Genomic DNA, 19,424 nt, shown 5'->3' with positions numbered 1-19,424 from the left:
TGTACTCTATATATAAGTTAAATAAGCAGGGTGATAATATACAGCCTTCACGTACTCCTTTTCCTATTTGGAACCTGTCTGTTGTTCCATGTCCAGTTCTAACTGTTGCTTCCTGACCTGCATACAGATTTCTCAAGAGGCAGTCAGGTGGTCTGGGATTCCCATCTCTTTCAGAAGTTTCCACAGTTTATTGTGATCCACATAGTCAAAGGCTTTGGCATAGTCAAAAAGCAGAAATAGATGTTTTTCTGGAACTCTCTTGCTTTTTCGATGATCCAGCAGATGTTGCCAATTTATTCTCTGGTTCCTCTGTCTTTTCTAAAACCAGCTCGAACATCTGGAAGTTCACAGTTCATGTATTGTTGAAGCCTGGCTTCGAGAATTTTGAGCATTCCTTTGCTAGTGTGTAAGATGAATGCAATTGTGCGGTAGTTTGAGCATTTTTGGCATTGCCTTTCTTAGGGACTGGAATGAAAACTGAGCTTTTCCAGTCCCGTGGCCACTGCTGAGTTTTCCAAATTTCTTGGCATATTGAGTTTAGAGATTGGCTATATTGATTTCCTCTGAACTCCAGCTGGGAAGAAGGCAGGAAATTAGAAATCAAAGAACAGTGAGCTGTCCTGCCAATTTAAACACAAAGTAGCAAATACAGAAGTGAAGAAAAAACAATTCACATTCACACTAGTCATTCTAGTAATGTGAAATGTATGTTCCTAGACGCACATATTCATCTTCTTTTTCAATAATGGGAAAAAATGGATTTTCATTATTACATGCATTAGCCATTTTCCCTCTATTTTTATACCCTTACCATGGACATTTTATGACCACATCATTTTTTCCAAAGTATGAATTTCATACATTAAACCTATCCATTTTTGCACTTCCATAAAGTGAATTACATATTTTTCTATTGTTTTATTATTTTTATTGATGAAACATACTTGACTCATATATTTGTTTTTGATGAGCTACAAATGATGTACAATTTAAAAAATAAGGTAAGGTACTTTTCTCATGGTCTTGATAGTATTTCAGATCTAACATGGTTTCCAAGGAGGATTATAAATTTTTTGAATTTTATTACACATATGAGAAACGCTGGGCTGGAAAAACACAAGCTGGAATCAAGATTGCCAGGAGAAATATCAGTAACCTCAGACACCACCCTTATGACAGAAAGTGAAGAGGAGCTAAAAAGCCTCTTGATGAAAGTAAAAGAGGAGAGTGAAAAAGTTGGCTTTGAGCTCAACATTCAGAAAACAAAGATCATGGCATCTGGTCCCATCACTTCATGGCAAACAGATGGGGAAACAGTGGAAACAGTGTCAGACTTTATTTTTCTCGGCTCCAAAATCACTGCAGATGGTGACTGCAACCATGAAATTCAAAGACACTTACTCCTTGGAAGAAAAGTTATGACCAGCCTAGATAGCATATTCCAAAGCAGAGACATTACTTTGTCAACAAAGGTCCGTGTAGTCAAGGCTATGGTTTTTCCATTGGTCATTATGGATGTGAGAGTAGGATTGTGAAGGAAGCTGAGCGCCGATGAATTGATGCTTTTGAACTGTGGGTGTTGGAGAAGACTCCTGAGAGTCCCCTGGACTGCAGGGAGATCCAACCAGTCCATTCTGAAGGAGATCAGCCCTGGGAGTTCTTTGGAGGGAATGATGCTAAAGCTGAAACTCCAGTACTTTGGCCACCTCATGCTAAGTGTTGACTCATTGGAAAAGACTCTGATGCAGGATGGATTGGGGCCAGGGGAGAAGGGGACAACAGAGGATGAGATGGCTGGATGGCATCACTGAGTCAATGGACGTGAGTCTGAGTGAACTCCGGGAGTTGGTGATGGACAGGGAGGCCTGGCGTGCTGCGATTCATGGGGTCGCAAAGAGTCGGACACGACTGAGCGACTGATCTGATCTGATCTGATTATTTGATTTTAGGTTTTTCTTCCTCTTCCAAGTAATAATGGAGTTTGTGTATTAAATCATTCGATAGCATCTTTAATGTATAAGCAGATTCTATGAATTTTTTATTATTTTAACCTTTATCATTTTGTGTCTCAAATGTGTTGGATTTATGCTTTACTTTTAACATGACTTTTACATGGGTTTTGACTCTTGTCATACTCCATTCAGTTCTCCAACAGTCATTTATTTTAGTAAATATGTAATGTTAAAGCAATTTAGACTTTCTCTGAATCCTTGAATGAAAAACTAAAGAACGAATACTGCAAAATTTAAAGTAATTTGAGACTTCCTTGGCCGTCAGTGGTTAGGACTCAAAGTTTTCACTGCTGTGGGCCTGGGTTCGATCCCCAGTCAGGAAACTAATGCCTCTTAAACCACGTGGCACAGCCAAAATAATAACAAACTCTTTAAAGTACCTTCCACTCATGTGACTACTCACTTGTAGTTCTTACTAGCACTGTTGCTTTTCATCAACACAGCAAATGCTCACAAGAGACTTGATAGGACTAGAGATGCATGTGAAGCTATGGTCAAGTGTAAACCCAGGGGAATGTCTAAAAGTTAAAGGAAAACACATTGTTTACTTAAGAAAATGAAAACACATTAAGTTTGAATGCTGTTAGAATGATGGAAAGTGGATGCAGTTTGCAAAATGAGTGCCATGTATTCCAAATATAATGATTGGCACTTTTTGGAGTCCTGTGGTTACTAGGGCCCTAATCAATTTGAATGAAACAATTCTCACTTTAAGGTGAAGCATATGAGAATATAGCAAAGAGTTTCATCTTCTTATCTAGCTTGTAAACTTGCTGTGAAGGCAGTTCTCATCCTGCGAGTCAAAATCTTTTTGAATGATGATGATGCTCCTGCCATCATTAGACATCAGGTCTCCTGACCTGTTCTTCAACACGTCTATAGAGACTGCATCCAGGTACATGTACAACTAAGGAAAGCACGGGGAAATCTACATTCAGTGTCACATAGACTCTCTCATAAAACTACCCCGCAAGCTTTAACCAAGAAAGCAGGTGAACCAGGTGAGGTCTGAGAGGAGAGTTTAAGCGGCAGGGGTTACTTCGTCACACCAGGCTCTCCATCTGTCCCTGGAAGTCTTTGATGGCCTTTCTTCAGGGATCCGTTATCGAGCATTGGACTAGAGCAAGGAGCAAGCTACAGTACTGAGAGAATGAAGAGCTGAGGCAACCTCCATCTCTGTGTTCTAGGTCCTCAGCCTTGTAGTCTTGGTTGACTACTGAGTGATGCATTCATGAACAAACAGGAACTGGAGTTACACTTCCATCTATGGGCTGTAGTCAAATACTGGCTTCAGTTCAGTTCAGTTCAGTGGCTCAGCTCAGTCTTATTCTGCTTGTTGCGATCCCATGGATTGCAGCATGCCAGGCTTCCTGTCCATCACCAACTCCCGGAGTTTATGCAAACTCATGTCCATTGAGTTGGTGATGCCATCCAACCATCTCATCTTCTGTGGTCCCCTTCTCCTCCCTCCATAAATCTTTCCCAGCATCAAGGTCTTTTCAAATTAGTCAACTCTTCGAATCAAGTGGCCAAAGTATTCGCGTTTCAGCTTCAATGTCAGTCCTTCCAATGAACATTCAACTGATTTCCTTTAGGATGGACTGGTTTCATCTCCTTGCAGCCCAAGGGACTCAAGAATCTTCTCCAACACCACAGTTCAAGCACATCAGTTCTTCAGCGCTCAGCTTTCTTTATAGTCCAACTCTCACATTCATACATGACTACTGGAAAAACCATAGCTTTGACTAGATGGACCATTGTTGCCAAAGTATGTCTCTACTTTTTAATATGCTGTCTAGGTTGGTCATAACTTTTCTTCCAAGGAGTAAGCTTTTTATTCCATGTCTGCAGTCACCATCTGCAGTGGTTTTGGAGCCCCAGAAAACAAAGTCTGCCACAGTTTCCACTGTTTCTCCACTATGTGCCATGAAGTGATGAGACTGGATGCCATGATCTTAGTTTTCTGAAAGTTGAGGTTTAAGCCGACTCTTTCCTTTTTCATGTTCTCAAGAGACTCTTTTGTTCTTCACTTTCTGCCTTAAGGGTGGTGTTATCTGCATATCTGAGGTTATTGATCTTTCTCCCGGCAATCTTGATTCCAGCTTGTGCTTCATCTGGCCCAGTGTTTCTCATGATGTACTCTATATATAAGTTAAATAAGCAGGGTGATAATATACAGCCTTCGCGTACTCCTTTTCCTATTTGGAACCTGTCTGTTGTTCCATGTCCAGTTCTAACTGTTGCTTCCTGACCTCCATACAGATTTCTCAAGAGGCAGTCAGGTGGTCTGGGATTCCCATCTCTTTCAGAAGTTTCCACAGTTTATTGTGGTCCACATAGTCAAAGGCTTTAGCATAGTCAAAAAGCAGAAATAGATGTTTTTCTGGAACTCTCTTGCTTTTTCGATGATCCAGCGGATGTTGCCAATTTATTCTCTGGTTCCTCTGTCTTTTCTAAAACCAGCTTGAACATCTGGAAGTTCACAGTTCATGTATTGTTGAAGCCTGGCTTCGAGAATTTTGAGCATTCCTTTGCTAGTGTGTAAGATGAATGCAATTGTGCGGTAGTTTGAGCATTTTTGGCATTGCCTTTCTTAGGGACTGGAATGAAAACTGAGCTTTTCCAGTCCCGTGGCCACTGCTGAGTTTTCCAAATTTCTTGGCATATTGAGTTTAGAGATTGGCTATATTGATTTCCTCTGAACTCCAGCTGGGAAGAAGGCAGGAAATTAGAAATCAAAGAACAGTGAGCTGTCCTGCCAATTTAAACACAAAGTAGCAAATACAGAAGTGAAGAAAAAACAATTCACATTCACACTAGTCATTCTAGTAATGTGAAATGTATGTTCCTAGACGCACATATTCATCTTCTTTTTCAATAATGGGAAAAAATGGATTTTCATTATTACATGCATTAGCCATTTTCCCTCTATTTTTATATCCTTAGCCATGGACATTTTATGACCATATCATTTTTTCCAAAGTATGAATTTCATACATTAAACCTATCCATTTTTTCACTTCCATAAAGTGAATTACATAGTTTTCTATTGTTTTATTATTTTTCTTGATGAAACATACTTGACTCATATTTGTTTTTGATGATTTACATATGATGTACAATTTAAAAAATAAGGTAAGGTACTTTTCTCATGGTCTTGATATTATTTCAGATGTAACATGGTTTCCAAGGAGGATTATAAATTTTTTGAATTTTATTACACATATGAGAAACGCTGGGCTGGAAAAAGCACAAGCTGGAATCAAGATTGCCAGGAGAAATATCAGTAACCTCAGACACCACCCTTATGACAGAAAGTGAAGAGGAGCTAAAAAGCCTCTTGATGAAAGTAAAAGAGGAGAGTGAAAAAGTTGGCTTTGAGCTCAACATTCAGAAAACAAAGATCATGGCATCTGGTCCCATCACTTCATGGCAAACAGATGGGGAAACAGTGGAAACAGTGTCAGACTTTATTTTTCTCGGCTCCAAAATCACTGCAGATGGTGACTGCAACCATGAAATTCAAAGACACTTACTCCTTGGAAGAAAAGTTATGACCAGCCTAGATAGCATATTCCAAAGCAGAGACATTACTTTGTCAACAAAGGTCCGTGTAGTCAAGGCTATGGTTTTTCCATTGGTCATTATGGATGTGAGAGTAGGATTGTGAAGGAAGCTGAGCGCCGAAGAATTGATGCTTTTGAACTGTAGTGTTGGAGAAGACTCCTGAGAGTCCCCTGGACTGCAGGGAGATCCAACCAGTCCATTCTGAAGGAGATCAGCCCTGGGAGTTCTTTGGAGGGAATGATGCTAAAGCTGAAACTCCAGTACTTTGGCCACCTCATGCTAAGTGTTGACTCATTGGAAAAGACTCTGATGCAGGATGGATTGGGGGCAGGAGGAGAAGGGGATGACAGAGGATGAGATGGCTGGATGGCATCACTGACTTGATGGACATGATTTTAGTGAACTCCAGGATTTGGTGATGGACAGCAAGGCCTGGTGCTCGGCAGTTCATGGGGTGGTATAGAGTCAGACACGACTGAGCGACTGAACTGTAGTCGGACACGAGTGAGCGACTGAACTGACTTGAACACATATAAGACACTGAATCATTTTCATTATTATATTTTAACTAAATGTAGAAACATTCCAGCATTGGGACTTCCAGTGATAACTTGCGAACTCCAGGATGTATATTGTTTTCTTATGTGAACCATGATAACATCGAAAATCACACACAAACTTTCCTTTGTGTTGCTCTAATTTTATACATGGTTGTTGTTGTTTGGTCCATCAGTTGCTTCTGACTGTTTGTGTCCCCATGAACAGTAGCCTGCCAGTGTCCTCTGACAAGAATACTGGAGTGGGTTGTCATTTCCTTATAGAGGGGATCTTCCCACCCTAGGGATGGAACCCGCATCGCCTGTCTCCTGCAGTGGCAGGCAGATTCTTTACCACTAGTGCCATCTCATCTGTTAAATTGTAAGTTCACATAGAGTTTCATTAATTTTAACTTAGAAAAGCATCAGGATTTCACATGGAACTGTTGTAGTCACAAATTCTATTTAAATGTTCTAATTGTTGAAACATTTCTTTTGTATTTAGAATATTGTATTCTTTGTATGACAATTCAGATTGCACGCATGGAAAAAAAACAGAGAGGATTTTTTGGAATGAATATGCCAATCGCAGTACATAAATTTTCCACCATAATAGCAATTTCAAAAATTCAAATTTTGAAAATCTTCAGCCATCATGTAAAACAGAATCTCTATAACATCTATGGTTTCCCTGACCTAAATTAACCACGTTTCTAGAGAACCAGTTTGAGGTACAGCTAAATCAGACCCCCCCAAAAAATACCTATACATATATAGTTGTATCAACATTCAAAAAATGAGGATCATGGCATACAGTCCCTTCACTTCAGGGCAAATAGATGCAGAAGAATTGGCAACACTGTCAGATTTTATTTTCTTGGGGTCCAAAATTACTATGGACAGATGGTGAATGCAGCCACAAAATTAAAAGACTCTTTCTCCTCGGAAGAAATTTTATGAGAAATATAGACAGTGTGTTAAAAAGCAGGGATACCATGTTGCCAACAAACGTCCATGTAGTCAAAGTTATGGTTTTTCCAGTAGTCATGTATGGATGTCATTTGGACCAAAAAGAAGGCTGAGCGCCGAAGAATTCATGTTTTTGAACTGTGGTACTGAGGAAGATTCTTGAGAGTCTCTTGGACTGCAAGGACATCAAACCAGTCAATCCTAAAAGAGATCAACCCTGAATATGCATTGAAAGCACGGGTGCTGAAGCTGCAGCTCTAATGCTTTGGCCACCTGCTGAGAAGAAACCGACCCTTTGAAAATGACCCTGATGCTGTGGAAGATTGAGGGCAGGAGGAGAAGGGGGTGACAGAGGATGAGTTGGTTGCTTGGCATCACTGACTCAATGGACATGAGTTTGAGCAAACTTGGGAGATAGTGAAGGACAGGGAAGCCTGGCATGCTACAGTTCATGGGGTCACAGACAGTCAGATATAACTAAGCGACTGAACAAAAATACATACACATATATAAATACACACACGTGTACAATATATATTAAATAAGTATATACATGTGTCTTGCTACTTTAACATAAAAGGGTGAACAGCAAATGTTTACTTGAATTGCTATCTTATCCTCTATTATTTATTCTCCTGCACCATAAATGTTACCTCATCAGCAGGATAACAGCAAGACTAATTAGGTGACTGGTAGCGGTATTAATAGACTAAGCATAGTAATGTGTCAAATATTTTATAAAGTGTTTCATCAATTGCGATTAATTTTCTCTCTTAACTCTTTGTGGATACAAAAATTTGTTTTTGTTTTTTTGTCCTCTCACAGAGCATATGTGAGATATTTTTTGAAGCTCATTTTTAGGAAGACTGACTTCAACTTTCCATTTCCAATATTTAGAAGATCAGGATGAGGTTCTTGGGCCTGGACCCAAATGGAAGACTCACTCATCACGTTTTCTTCAGTCATCCTCAAGTAGTTGCAAGGAACTGCCTGATTCTTCTTTTCTTGTCTCCCTCAGGTAGTAAGGAAACAGCCTGTAATGTGTCTACACTGTGGATATTTTCCTGTAGGCAATGCCTTTGGGGATCAGCTTGAATGTTTCTTTCAAACAGTGGATGATACTGTGAACTATGACTGGCATTCTTGTCGTTCTCCCCAAAGCTGAACTTGGAGAAAAAGCATTTGGGTCAGATTGTATCTTAAGGAAGTGTGTGGAAGCAACAACAATACTTATTCCCCTCGACCCCCATCAGAACTTCATTTGAACAAATAGTGCAAACGTGAACGCGGTCTCATGCCCTGTCAAGTACAAACTAGCACGTGCCATTGGCACTTGCCATCTACCTACAAGGATTCAATCACGTGTTCTTGCAGCTGCTGATTTTTAACACCCCTGGAAAGGAATCTAAGGTGGAAAGCAGAAGTGAGGCATGCTGTGTGCAGGGAAAACTGGCAGAACAAGTCTTCAGAAGGTTAGCGATTTTCAGGAGCCCATTTTAAGAACTCAATTGTTCTTCTATCTCCTCATATCTAGAAAAGCATGGAAATCCTTCATGGTGATGACTGCTTCTTGTGACTCCAGGAAACCTTCATGACACTGGCAGAAAACTTCCACAAAAAATAGGCACATGATTACATGTATTGCCCCTTCACCAAAATCACATGTATCCCTCTGTGTGTCTTTGGAACAGCTTCTCAGAGCTATCTGAGGTGCTGTCTCCTGGGCTGCAGTCCTCATTTTGCCCCCCAGACACTTAACTTTCAACTATCATGTTGTGCATTTTTGAAAGTCAGCACCCTGAACTTATCTCTTCATCCATTCATCACCCAATAGTTTCCCAACTTGCTTGCAATGAGATTCCCATGAGGATAAATCCAGGCTGTGGAACGTGAGAGGAAGTGCTCTCACCCTGTGTAGTCCTGGCCCTTGGAAACATCCCCTGTGAGCCACCAGACTTCATCCCTTTACTGCCGAGTCTACTAGATCCAAGTACCACAGACAACCTTGGAGTCACATATTGATGATGGAAAAAGCCACAAAACAGAAGGTACCCATGTCCCTGAATCACCCTTTGAATGTAAGCAAACCAGAAGACTCACCTGATCCAGAAGGTGCTCTTCAGGAAGAAAAGATAAGTTTCTATTATGAGGAAAATCCACACAGTTTATTCTTTATCTCCATAGCACCTAGAATTAACTGAGAAAGATTTTTAAGAACAGAGGATCCTGAAGACCTGTCCATGAGAAAGAAACTCTGAACTCTGAGTATAGAAAATATAGTCCCGCAGACATCAAGAGATCTTTTAAAGGGTGATCAAAAGATCTTTATAGAAGAAAAGACATTCTCTTCTGCTGTCCACACCTGTTTCTGAAAAATCATGATTTTCATTTCAGTTTTCAGTGCCTGAGGAAATAGGAGCTGCAATTGCTTTAGAACAGGAAGAAACGAAATGGAATTCATTAGCGAGAGTTACAAATATAAACACTTTCATTGTTGCCATTTCTTTGAGGATTCTTACATGAGGGAAAAGCACTTTTAATTTCCACTGTGACAGCGTCTCAGGCAAAGTGGCTGTATTCCAGCTCCCTGAGGTAGAGATGGGTGTCATGGAAATACTCCCGGGCACCAAGTTCCAACGAGAACAGCACAGAATGTCTCCTTGCATCTGCTCCAGTTGTTTCAGACTCTGATCCGGGCTGCCGAGTAGCACGGCTGTCCTCCGTGGTGAAGAATTGGAAGCTCTGCTGGAGCCTCAGATAGTGGTTGCTGGGGCCCTGAGTCATCTGCATTGGAGTGATCATCTCTCTTTTCCAAGGAAATCTGAAGTCGGCTTTGTCCTTTAGGCGCGACTGATGGCGGATCCTTTGCATCTATTTCAAGTGTTTGAAGATTTCCTTGTCTTTCTGGCAGTGGATCCCAGTCCAGCGAAGAGAGCAAGCAGGGATGCAGCAGAGTATCACTCCTTCCACCAGCAAGTGGATGTGGGCCCTAGAGAATGTCAGTGATTCTGCAGATGGCCGGGAGGGGGCGCGCGAGCACCGCGAAACGATGAGCAAAGAGCGCTGAGATGGAACCGCAGACAGCCTGTTTCTCCCGGCGACCGCGAGAGCGCGCACGCTGTGGTTCCATCGTTTTTGCTTTCGAATCGCAGTCTTGAGAATTAGCAGATGACTCTCGTGGTGGTGCTGGAGAGACAGAACGCAGTTTCCACAGAGCTTTTTATAGGAGCACTGATTCAAGGGTGCGCATATCATTAGCCCTTTGATGGAAAAGGGCTGGTTTCCGCTGTCCTGAGTAGGGAGCCAGAATATTGCATGTTCGGAAAGATCGCCTGAGTAGTGGGCTTTCTTTCCACACGTCAACCCGAACTGGCCATGTTTGAAGAAAAGAACCCCCAAGGCGGGGGTTCTGAGCGAGATGAGGCGCTGAGAAGTCGGAGGGCTTGAGGCAAGTGTAAAACAGCGCAGGCGATGAGAATATTGGCGAGAGGACGCTGGGACAGAGTCCTGCACCACGTGAAATCCGGCGGGGGTGGCGGGTGGGTGAGGCTGTTGCGGTTAAGACGGTTGCAAAGTGTTGCGGACACAGTGAAAGCCGATGTCGCCACGACCAGAGGCTGTGGGGCACTGGGGGCGGTGTTGCGCTCACTCTAGATGCCGCGGTGGCTAAGATTATTCGCTGTCGGACGATGGGCGGGCTTGGTGCTCAAAGTGAAGCACAGCGGAAGCGAGGAGACTCTTGGCTATGGGGTGATGGGAGGGCGTTTCTCATACTGGGAACCTGCTTGGCTTTGAGACGCTGAGTCCGCGTTGCGGATACAGTGAAACGTGACGGTGGCGAAAAACTACTGGTGGTGGGACGACTGGACAGCTTTGCGACAAAGTTAAACCCGGCGAAGGGATGAGACTGCCGGACGATGGATGGGTGTGGTCCACACAGGGGAACCTGGAAGTGGCGACGAGACTATTCGCTGTGGCAAGACGGTAAGGCGTTGGGCACAAAATGAAACACGGTGGCAGAGCTGAGGCTTTTGGCTTCGAGTTGATGGGACGGCTTTGCGGACAGAGTGAAAGCGCGCATAGGTGATGAGACAATCGTCTTGGGGTGGTAGCACCGCGGTGTGGACCAAGAAAACCCGGCGTTGGGGGTGAGACTGTGAGAGATGGGACGATGGGAGGACCTTGAGCACAAAGCGGAGCCAGGTGGAGTCAGTGAAACCACAGGCTTGGAGCTATTTTGGACAACGTGAGAAACAGCCAAGGCGACGAGACTGGCTAGGGGACCCTGGGAGTGCGTTGCAGACAGAGGAGAACTCAGCGGTGGCCAGGGGACAAATAACCATGGGACGGTTTGGGGGACTTTCTGGGGGTGAGACGGAACGCGGCCACCACCTGGGTCAGGGACCAAAGAACTGTGCGCCCCTGGAATGCTCTGGAATTTTCAGGGTCTTTCAAGGATTCGGCCTTGAAGTGGGGGGAGTAAGTGTGGAATAGCTGAAAACTAGGAATATTTTAAAAAGCACACAGCACTTTCTTTTTTCGAATTTTATATTGAATTATATACTTATTTTAAATGAAATATCTCACGTTTCCAATTTTATAATAAATTTATAGAAAGTATTGTAAATACTAAGCATAGAATATTAAAATATATTTTGTATATAACAGTAGCATTTTATTAAACTTTATTTAAACTATATTTTCTGTGTACTAAAACAAGTATTTAATATCATTTTACTTTTCTATCTTTCATGGATGTAAACTTAATATTTTCAAGATGACCTTTCACTTATTTTTAATTGAGTGACTTAGCATTTTTTACAATTTCTAATGACCCCCAAAGACAGTCTTAAGTAATTCGACTCATGTTCCTGAAACCTCTTTGTCAGGACTACGTTGTTGGAAATAAGCACTGGAGTGTACAAGCAACTGAGAACATTTAGAAGGTCTGGATTTTTCATTTACTTGAGTAAGAATTTTATAAATTAAGTGGCATTTGCCCAAATTTTATTGGCATAAAGAAGGCTTACTTTGTAAGACTCTCAAATGTAACGTGCTCTACATTTTCCCCAAAATGAAGGAAAAAAGAGAGAGGAAATAACCCCCACATCATATAGAGGGGCCCTCTGGCATGAGCTATCTGGTACATTTAAAGAAGTGAACAAGACAAGCGCAGGTAGACTGAATGGGTACATGGAGAGCATGCATATAACTTGGACATTCCACACAGCTTCCTTGTATTTTAAATGCCTCAAAGGCAGGGCCAGAAACTCTACTACTCTGCAGGCTTGTTCTGCAATGAATGTCTCCAAGGTGCTCTGCAATTTTTAATATGTGTTGTCACATAAATCAAGTTGAGATTGAAACTGCCACGTTGACTTTTGTTTCGTAAATAATTTATTTCTCATATAAAAGTTTAAATAAATAAATAATGCATAAATTAATTTAAAAATAGCTTAGTCTTTAACTGTCCATTGAAATCCAGTGCATTGCATTGTCAGTTACTTCAAGAGCCTCTGCTGGCTGAAGAGTCTCACCTCAAAGTCACATTGTCCCTTCCCAGAGCCACAGGTGGGAGACGTTCAGTCACGGACGTAACCTGTTAGTCTCATCAGGAAAGAAACGTTCGTGAGTATTTGCACTTGCACGACTGTCCAGGCACACCTGTCGTACTCCTTGGACTCCAGGTACTGCATGAGGTTGAAGTAATATTTCCCTAGGTGGGGAACGATCGTGTCTCCCGTAGTGGAGTTTTGCTTCTGCATGATTTCCTTCTGGATTGGCTCCAGACGATTCATCTGCTCATAGAGTTCCTCAAGGAGGTCCTCGATGATGGTCTCAGACCAGCCAGTGCTGGAGAAGTCTCTGGTGAGAATATTGAAGATCTGCTGGAGCATCTCATAGATGACCAATATGGCATCTTCCTTCTGGAACTGCTGTTCTTGCTTCATCTCCTCAGGCATCTGGAAGTCCATCCTGGCCTCGAGGCAATGTTGAGGAGTTGAACGTAACTGCCCCAGGAGTTTCTGACACTCTTTAAGGCTCTGACTTTGTTGGAATCGAAGCAAGCTGTAGCTCCTGGAAAAAGCTGTGGTGGAGAAACACAGCAGGAGAACCATCTGGAGGAGGCACCGGTAGGTCATGATGAAATCAGGCACAGGGCTGCCTGTTCTGCTAGTAGGTGCTGAAGCTGAGTCTTCAAGGGTTTGCAGAGTGAATGTCCTTCGTCCTTGAGTGTGGGCTACTTATACAGCATGGCCCTCCATTCTTTCTATTTGAGAGGAATTTCCCACTTTCAGTTCTCCCTTTCATTTTCCCCATGTCATTTAAATTATTAGTTGCCTCTAAAACTCTTTTCTTTAAGCACCTTGCTATTTTAATGTATATATACCATGGGGAAAAAAAATATAGAAACCAAGAATTTCAAATGTTTTTTAAAATTTCAATGAATTGCTGAATCTTAAAGAAAAATATAAGCCAAATAACTAGATTATTACAGGATTCTTTCATTTTGAAAAGATTGTTCTTTTTTTCTTTTCATATTATGAGATTTGGGGAGAGGGGGCCTTGTATGTAAGAGTTTTCTTTTTCATAAGAATTAGGTTTAATTCAGAAATCTGCTATTACCAAACAATAATACTTGCAGTTTGTGATTTTCAAAAAGATACCTATTTTTTTCTATCTAAAATAGAGTGATGTTCCTAGAGGCCGGGGTGGCGGCAGGGAGGTTCCAGAGGGAGGGGATATACGTATACCTATGGCTGATTCATGTTGATATATGGCAGAAACCAACACAATATTGTAAAGCAATTATCATTCAACTAAAAATAAATATATTTAAGTAAAAGAAAAAATAATGTATATAGAAAACAAAATAGAATGCTGTTAAACTAAGTTGTTCTGAATTTTTTTGGAGGCCTTAGCCATAAGGAGCAAGACATCACATAACTTTATCAACCTTGTTGTCGTTTTTCAGTCGCTAGGTCAGGTCCGACTTTTTGCGACCCCATGGAAGGCAGAATGCCAGGCTTCCCTGTCCTTCAGTACCTCCCAGAGTTTGTTCAAACTCATTATCACTTCATGGTAAATAGATGGGGAAACAATGGAAACAATGACAGACTTTATGTGCCAGGGCTCCAAAACCAGTGCAGATGGTGACTGCAGCTAGGAAATTAAAAGACCACTTCTTTTTATATGAATGTGCAATTTAAATTTTTCTGGAGGCCACATCAAAAGAGTAAAAAGAAAAAAGTTAATTTGAACAGTATATTTTCTTTAACAATATATCTAAATGTTATCATTTCAACATAAAACAATACAAAACTAGCAATGAGATAGTTACATTCTTCTTTTTCATAGTGCCTTCAAAATACAGTGCATGCTGGTAGTCACAGTACAGCTCAGGCTGGACTAGGCAAGCGCTCAGTTGGCTACATGGGGTTGTTAGCTCCATGGTGACCAACACAGCTCAAGATGGAGGGAGGGGTAGGAAAACAAGATCAATATTAAAAATCAACCACTTCGTTTTATATGAGCTTAAAGTTGGAAAATGACATTTAAAAATGATACCATTGACAATAACATAAAATGTCTACTACTGAGAAACTGTCATAGCCAGAGGTGCCTAAGAAGACGTGGCAATTAAAGGTAATGGGGCATCCTAAATGACATCCCAGAACAGAAAAAGAACATTAGGTAAAAAAACGAAGGAGATCTGGGAATTCCCCGGAGATCTAGTGGTTGGGACTCTATGCTTTCAGGGCAGCAGGCCCGAGTTCCAGCCCTGGTCAGAGAACTAAGATCCCACAAGTCTCACAACCAAAAATAAGAAAATAAATAAAAAGTTGCTCCAACCAGACTGTGTGTGTGAGGGGGTGGGGGATGGGGGAGAGGCATTAAGGAGTTCTTAATAAAGTCTAGACTAGGTAATTTTTAATTAATTAATTTATGACTGGACTGGCTCTTTGTTGCAGCAGGTGGGCTTTCTCTAGTTGGAGCAAGCGTGGGCTGATCTCTAGTTGAGGTGCTCAGGCTTCTCACTGTGGAGCTTTCTCTTGCTGCAGAGCACAGACTCTAGGGCACGGGCTCAGTAGTTGGGGTGCACAGGCTTAGTTGCCTCACAGCACAGGTAATCCTCCCTGGCCGGGGATGGAACCCATGTCCCCTGCATTGGCAGGTGGATTCCTAACCACTGGCCCACCAGGGAAGTCCCAGACTTTAATCCTTTTGAATGTAGCATTGACAGGCCCAATTACCTTCACTTTTGGCCTCTAAGGACAAGTCTATAATTGAAATTTGATTCAAACTAGATGGCCAGAAACTAATGAAAAATAGAAGGTTTCTCTGTTCCATTCAGATTGTCTTATTTTTTCAATCTTGATCATCAATAAACATTAAGCAACTTGTCCAACTAATTCTTTTCTGAGAGAGCAAAAGACATGTAAGCATGTGATGAGGTGGTCAGCATCAGTGAGAAGGGAATACAGAGTCTACAATAGGAGACTGCCAAGGCCACCTCCTACTGAGACTCACACTGTCATTTAATGAGCAAATATTTATTTAGAAATGTTTCTTAACCACTTCATAACAAAAGAAGCAAATGCTGCCAACTTATTGGACTATTTTTAAAATGTCTCTCAATAAACTTTAACTAATGGCTGGATTATATATTTTTCACATTCTTTCTGGGGTGTTTTTTTTTCCTAACATATTTATTATTTAGTGTTGTTGCAAGAATGAATGAAACAGTTTTTTCATTAGTTTCTACTTTTTGATGGACTGGGTTTTCCTTGCATTTTCATACACAAACACATAACAAAATAATTTTGGTTTTTAATCTGGCTAAGTTTACAAATGCTATATCTAAAAGTATTTGGTTGGATTTTCAAATGTTTAAATGAATGTATATTGTCTGCAAATAAAAATTTTAAAGGATTGAAAATGTCAAGGGTGATGTTCATATAGAGCAACTGCTACTTGGTGTCTAAATTGTAAATTAAAAACATTCTGTAGCATAGTTGAAATATGCATAGCCTATGATCTAGTAACTGCAGTAATCAGCCTGGGAAAAAAATCAAGTGCATATGCATCAGGATATAAGTAAAGAATACCTATACCAGCACTATTGATAACAGTACCAAACACGAAATGATGTAAAATCCCTTAAAATGGCATAAATAAATAAGTTGTTGTCTAGGCTTATAATAGGGTTGTTAATAACAAGATGTAAGAAGCACAATAAATGCACAAACATAGTAGTGAGTAAGAGAAACTCAACTCAAAAGAAAACCAACCATTTGTATAAGTGTATACAAATTTTAAAAATGGGCCAACCTAACTGGAGACATTTTGCTTGGCAACCTAGAGAGCTCCTGTGAAGCTTCAGGACCACAATGGAGAGTCTGTCTCCAGCTTGAGGGAAGAGCGTGTCTTCCCACCTTCCAGCTGCGGCCTCGCTCTCGCCCTCTCTCAGCACCTGAGGCTGACTCTGCCCAGGCTGGGGTTGCCCTGTGCTCACAGCCAACAACTCATGGGCCCAGAGCCCCTCCTCAGGCCTCCCACCTGGTGTGGAGAGGGACAATATGCAGAGAGATCTAAGTGCCCCTGGTTGCAGTTCTTTCTTCCCTTTTCTCACACCCTGCACATCTTGTCACAGGCCTTGGATAGACTCATTGTGCACTTTTTTTCTAGCTCACTTCAGGATGCAGCTGGAACTAGGTACTTGGCTGAAGGCCTCTCTGCCTAGCTCTCCTAACTCCTCCAGAACATACCCAACCAGAGGATCCCACACTGTGCTCCCCTGTCACTCTCAGAATGCGCCCATCAGAGGGTCGATGGCCCAGGAACAGGCAGGAGCAGCCCAGGCCTTGTTGTCACTGTTTGCTGCCAGGACCCGCTGCTGCTGGACACAGACCTGCCCTTTCAGAACGTGCCCGTCAGCATCAAGCCTGCTTTTACTTCAGATCCCAGGCCGTTCTCTGAGCTGGACTTTAATCCTCAGAATCACTATCAGGGGTGCAGTGAGTCAGGCTAACCCAAGGTTGAGAAAATGGTTAAAAGGACAACACATTGACTGCAGCTGCTGAACAAGCCTCGGAGGCTCTCTGCTGACAGGTGAGCAAGTCCCACTATGTGGGTTCTGGGTTAGTTTCCTGTCTCTGAGGCAGTTTCTGAATCTTCCTTAAAGAGAAACAGCCCAAAGCAAAGCCATCTGCATACTCAAAACTGACAAGTGACTTGAATTTTGTTACATCATCAGAGATTGCGTAATGAATCCCAGAAGGCAAAAATAGCAATGAAGTTGATGCAAGAAGTGAAAAGGAAACTAAATGCAAGCTGCCAAACGGGATTTCAGGATCCAGCCTGGGAATTCCCTCTGGCCTGGCCTCCTGGCTGAGTTGAGTGCACAGAGCAGAGGATGGTCCTCAGTGCCTGCCAGACGCCTGTCTTCCTGGCTGAAACTCTGAGCTCCTAAAGTCCAGGGAAAACAAAGAATCCAGTGAGGGTGGGGGTGAGTCCTTGTAGACAGCTGGCCTCTGTGCCACGTAAGAATGTTTCCGTCTAGAACTCTGGGTATTTTTGCAACAGGCTTGGCCTCGTCATCCCAGTGAATGGCTATTTCCCCTCTCACTGAGTGGTGGGTGAGCTGCAGGAATCTGTCTCTGAACAGCTCTCTGGGAACTGCCTCATCTTCCTGAGCACAGAACCAGAACATCAGGAAATAATCTTCTAACCAGATTCAAACCCAAAGAGTTTGTACATCACGAGCACTTGGAAAGTGTCTGGTAGCACATTCTGAGCATGTGATATAAATTAAGGCAATTAATCTTACCACACTTTCAAGAGGAGCTTTTATGATTATCTTAGTTTTGCAGTTAAGACATAATGCAGGATTTTATAACTAGGCAATCTATTTTGATGTATAAATGAAGAAAAATCTCAAAGATCTATTTGCAAGGAAATATGAATAAATGAGAAACTAAAGTATATGAAAAATGGATATTTATGTGATATACATTAGTATGTCTATATGTATAGATTTATTAACAACATACAAAAATGTTTAGAAGGATACACATTAAATTGTTAACAGTATTGGATTTGGGTGCATCCTCCAGAAGTCAAGGGTAGGCATTCCTTTGTATGAGTTATTTAAAAGTTTATGGATGACATGTGTGTGTTTAATATATATAAATAAGCTTAAGAAACCCTCTTTACTTCTTTAGAGTCACATGGCAGCTACTGGTTCTCACATCTCTTAGCTGTCTCTGCAATCCCCAGGCTGACTTGTTCTTCTTGCCTCCATTTGAACAATTTAGGAAGACTCTTTTCTCAGGAGTGATCAAGTATAGAAAACTTACTCTCCCTTCCACATCCTACTCCAGGACCCTAGATTCCACATATGCAGATTGACCTCCCATGATGGATGTGCTGCTGCTGCTAAGTTGCTTCAGTCGTGTCCGACTCTGTGTGACCCCATACACGGCAGGCCACCAGGCTCCCCCGTCGCTGGGATTCTTCAGGCAAGAACAATGGAGTGGGTTGCCATTTCCTTCTTCAATGCATGAAAATGAAAAGTGAAAGTGAAGTCACTCAGTTGTGTCCAACTCCTAGAGACGCCATGGACTGCACCTACCAGGCTCCCTCATTACTGGGATTCTCCAGGCAAGAGTCCTGGAGTGGGTCGCCAGTGCCTTCTCCGCATGATGTATGTGGTTCTCCACTAATCCTTGAAGGCGATCCGATTCTTACAGGCCCCAAGCAGGAAACTGTGTCCACGACCTGGGCTCTTCTCCACTCATCTCCCTCCCACATCTAATCTATGTCTCAAGAATCACATTCAATCCCTCCTCACATTGTCCATTGTTCCTTCTATGACCCTAGGTGGATAACGCCATTCCCTTTTTATTCAGGTGACTTCAGTATAGGTTTATCTTGTAGGATCAGGCTTTGGGTTAGATTTATTCAAAGGTGTGTGCTAGTCCATTTGTTGTTTTCAAATTACTTTTATTTTCTCTACTGAAAAACAAGAGTAGTCTTATACAAAATATAAACAAAGTAAATGTGAATGATAAAGTTTAAATGCTATGAACGGTGTAAATATTTCTGATAATTTAAATAAATAAATATTATAACTTTTTAAGATATGGAAAATGGATTCTTAAATCTGTTTTGAAAAATTATGGTAACAAAACATTTAACATACATTTAAATAATCCCATATATTAGCTATTACTTATATGTCATCTGACACAAAACTAGAGTTAAAGGTTGCAATTTGAGTCTTAGAAAATAGCCATTTAGTTGACCAGATGAACTGTTTTCACATTCAGCACCTTCT

At 41.7% G+C, this 19,424-nt stretch overlaps 1 protein-coding gene across 1 annotated transcript; it reads right to left on the bottom strand.

Annotated features, from left to right (window-relative positions):
• Window positions 1-12,622: 12,622 nt before the first annotated feature.
• Window positions 12,623-13,227, bottom strand: LOC109562855 (interferon beta). The gene has a single exon (XM_070794463.1). The coding sequence runs from the start codon at window positions 13,225-13,227 to the stop codon at window positions 12,667-12,669; it is 561 nt and encodes a 186-aa protein (XP_070650564.1). The 3' UTR covers window positions 12,623-12,666.
• Window positions 13,228-19,424: the final 6,197 nt, after the last annotated feature.

Source organism: Bos indicus, chromosome 8 (genome assembly GCF_029378745.1).
Source record: "Bos indicus isolate NIAB-ARS_2022 breed Sahiwal x Tharparkar chromosome 8, NIAB-ARS_B.indTharparkar_mat_pri_1.0, whole genome shotgun sequence".
In the NCBI taxonomy this organism is placed as follows: Eukaryota; Metazoa; Chordata; class Mammalia; order Artiodactyla; family Bovidae; genus Bos; species Bos indicus.
The sequence above is the reverse complement of the archived record's forward strand: the minus strand, read 5'-3'. Positions and strand labels throughout refer to the sequence as shown.

Excerpts from the sequence above, each read along its gene's own strand:
- LOC109562855 (XM_070794463.1), bottom strand. The coding sequence starts at position 13,227 with ATGACCTACCGGTGCCTCCTCCAGATGGTTCTCCTGCTGTGTTTCTCC.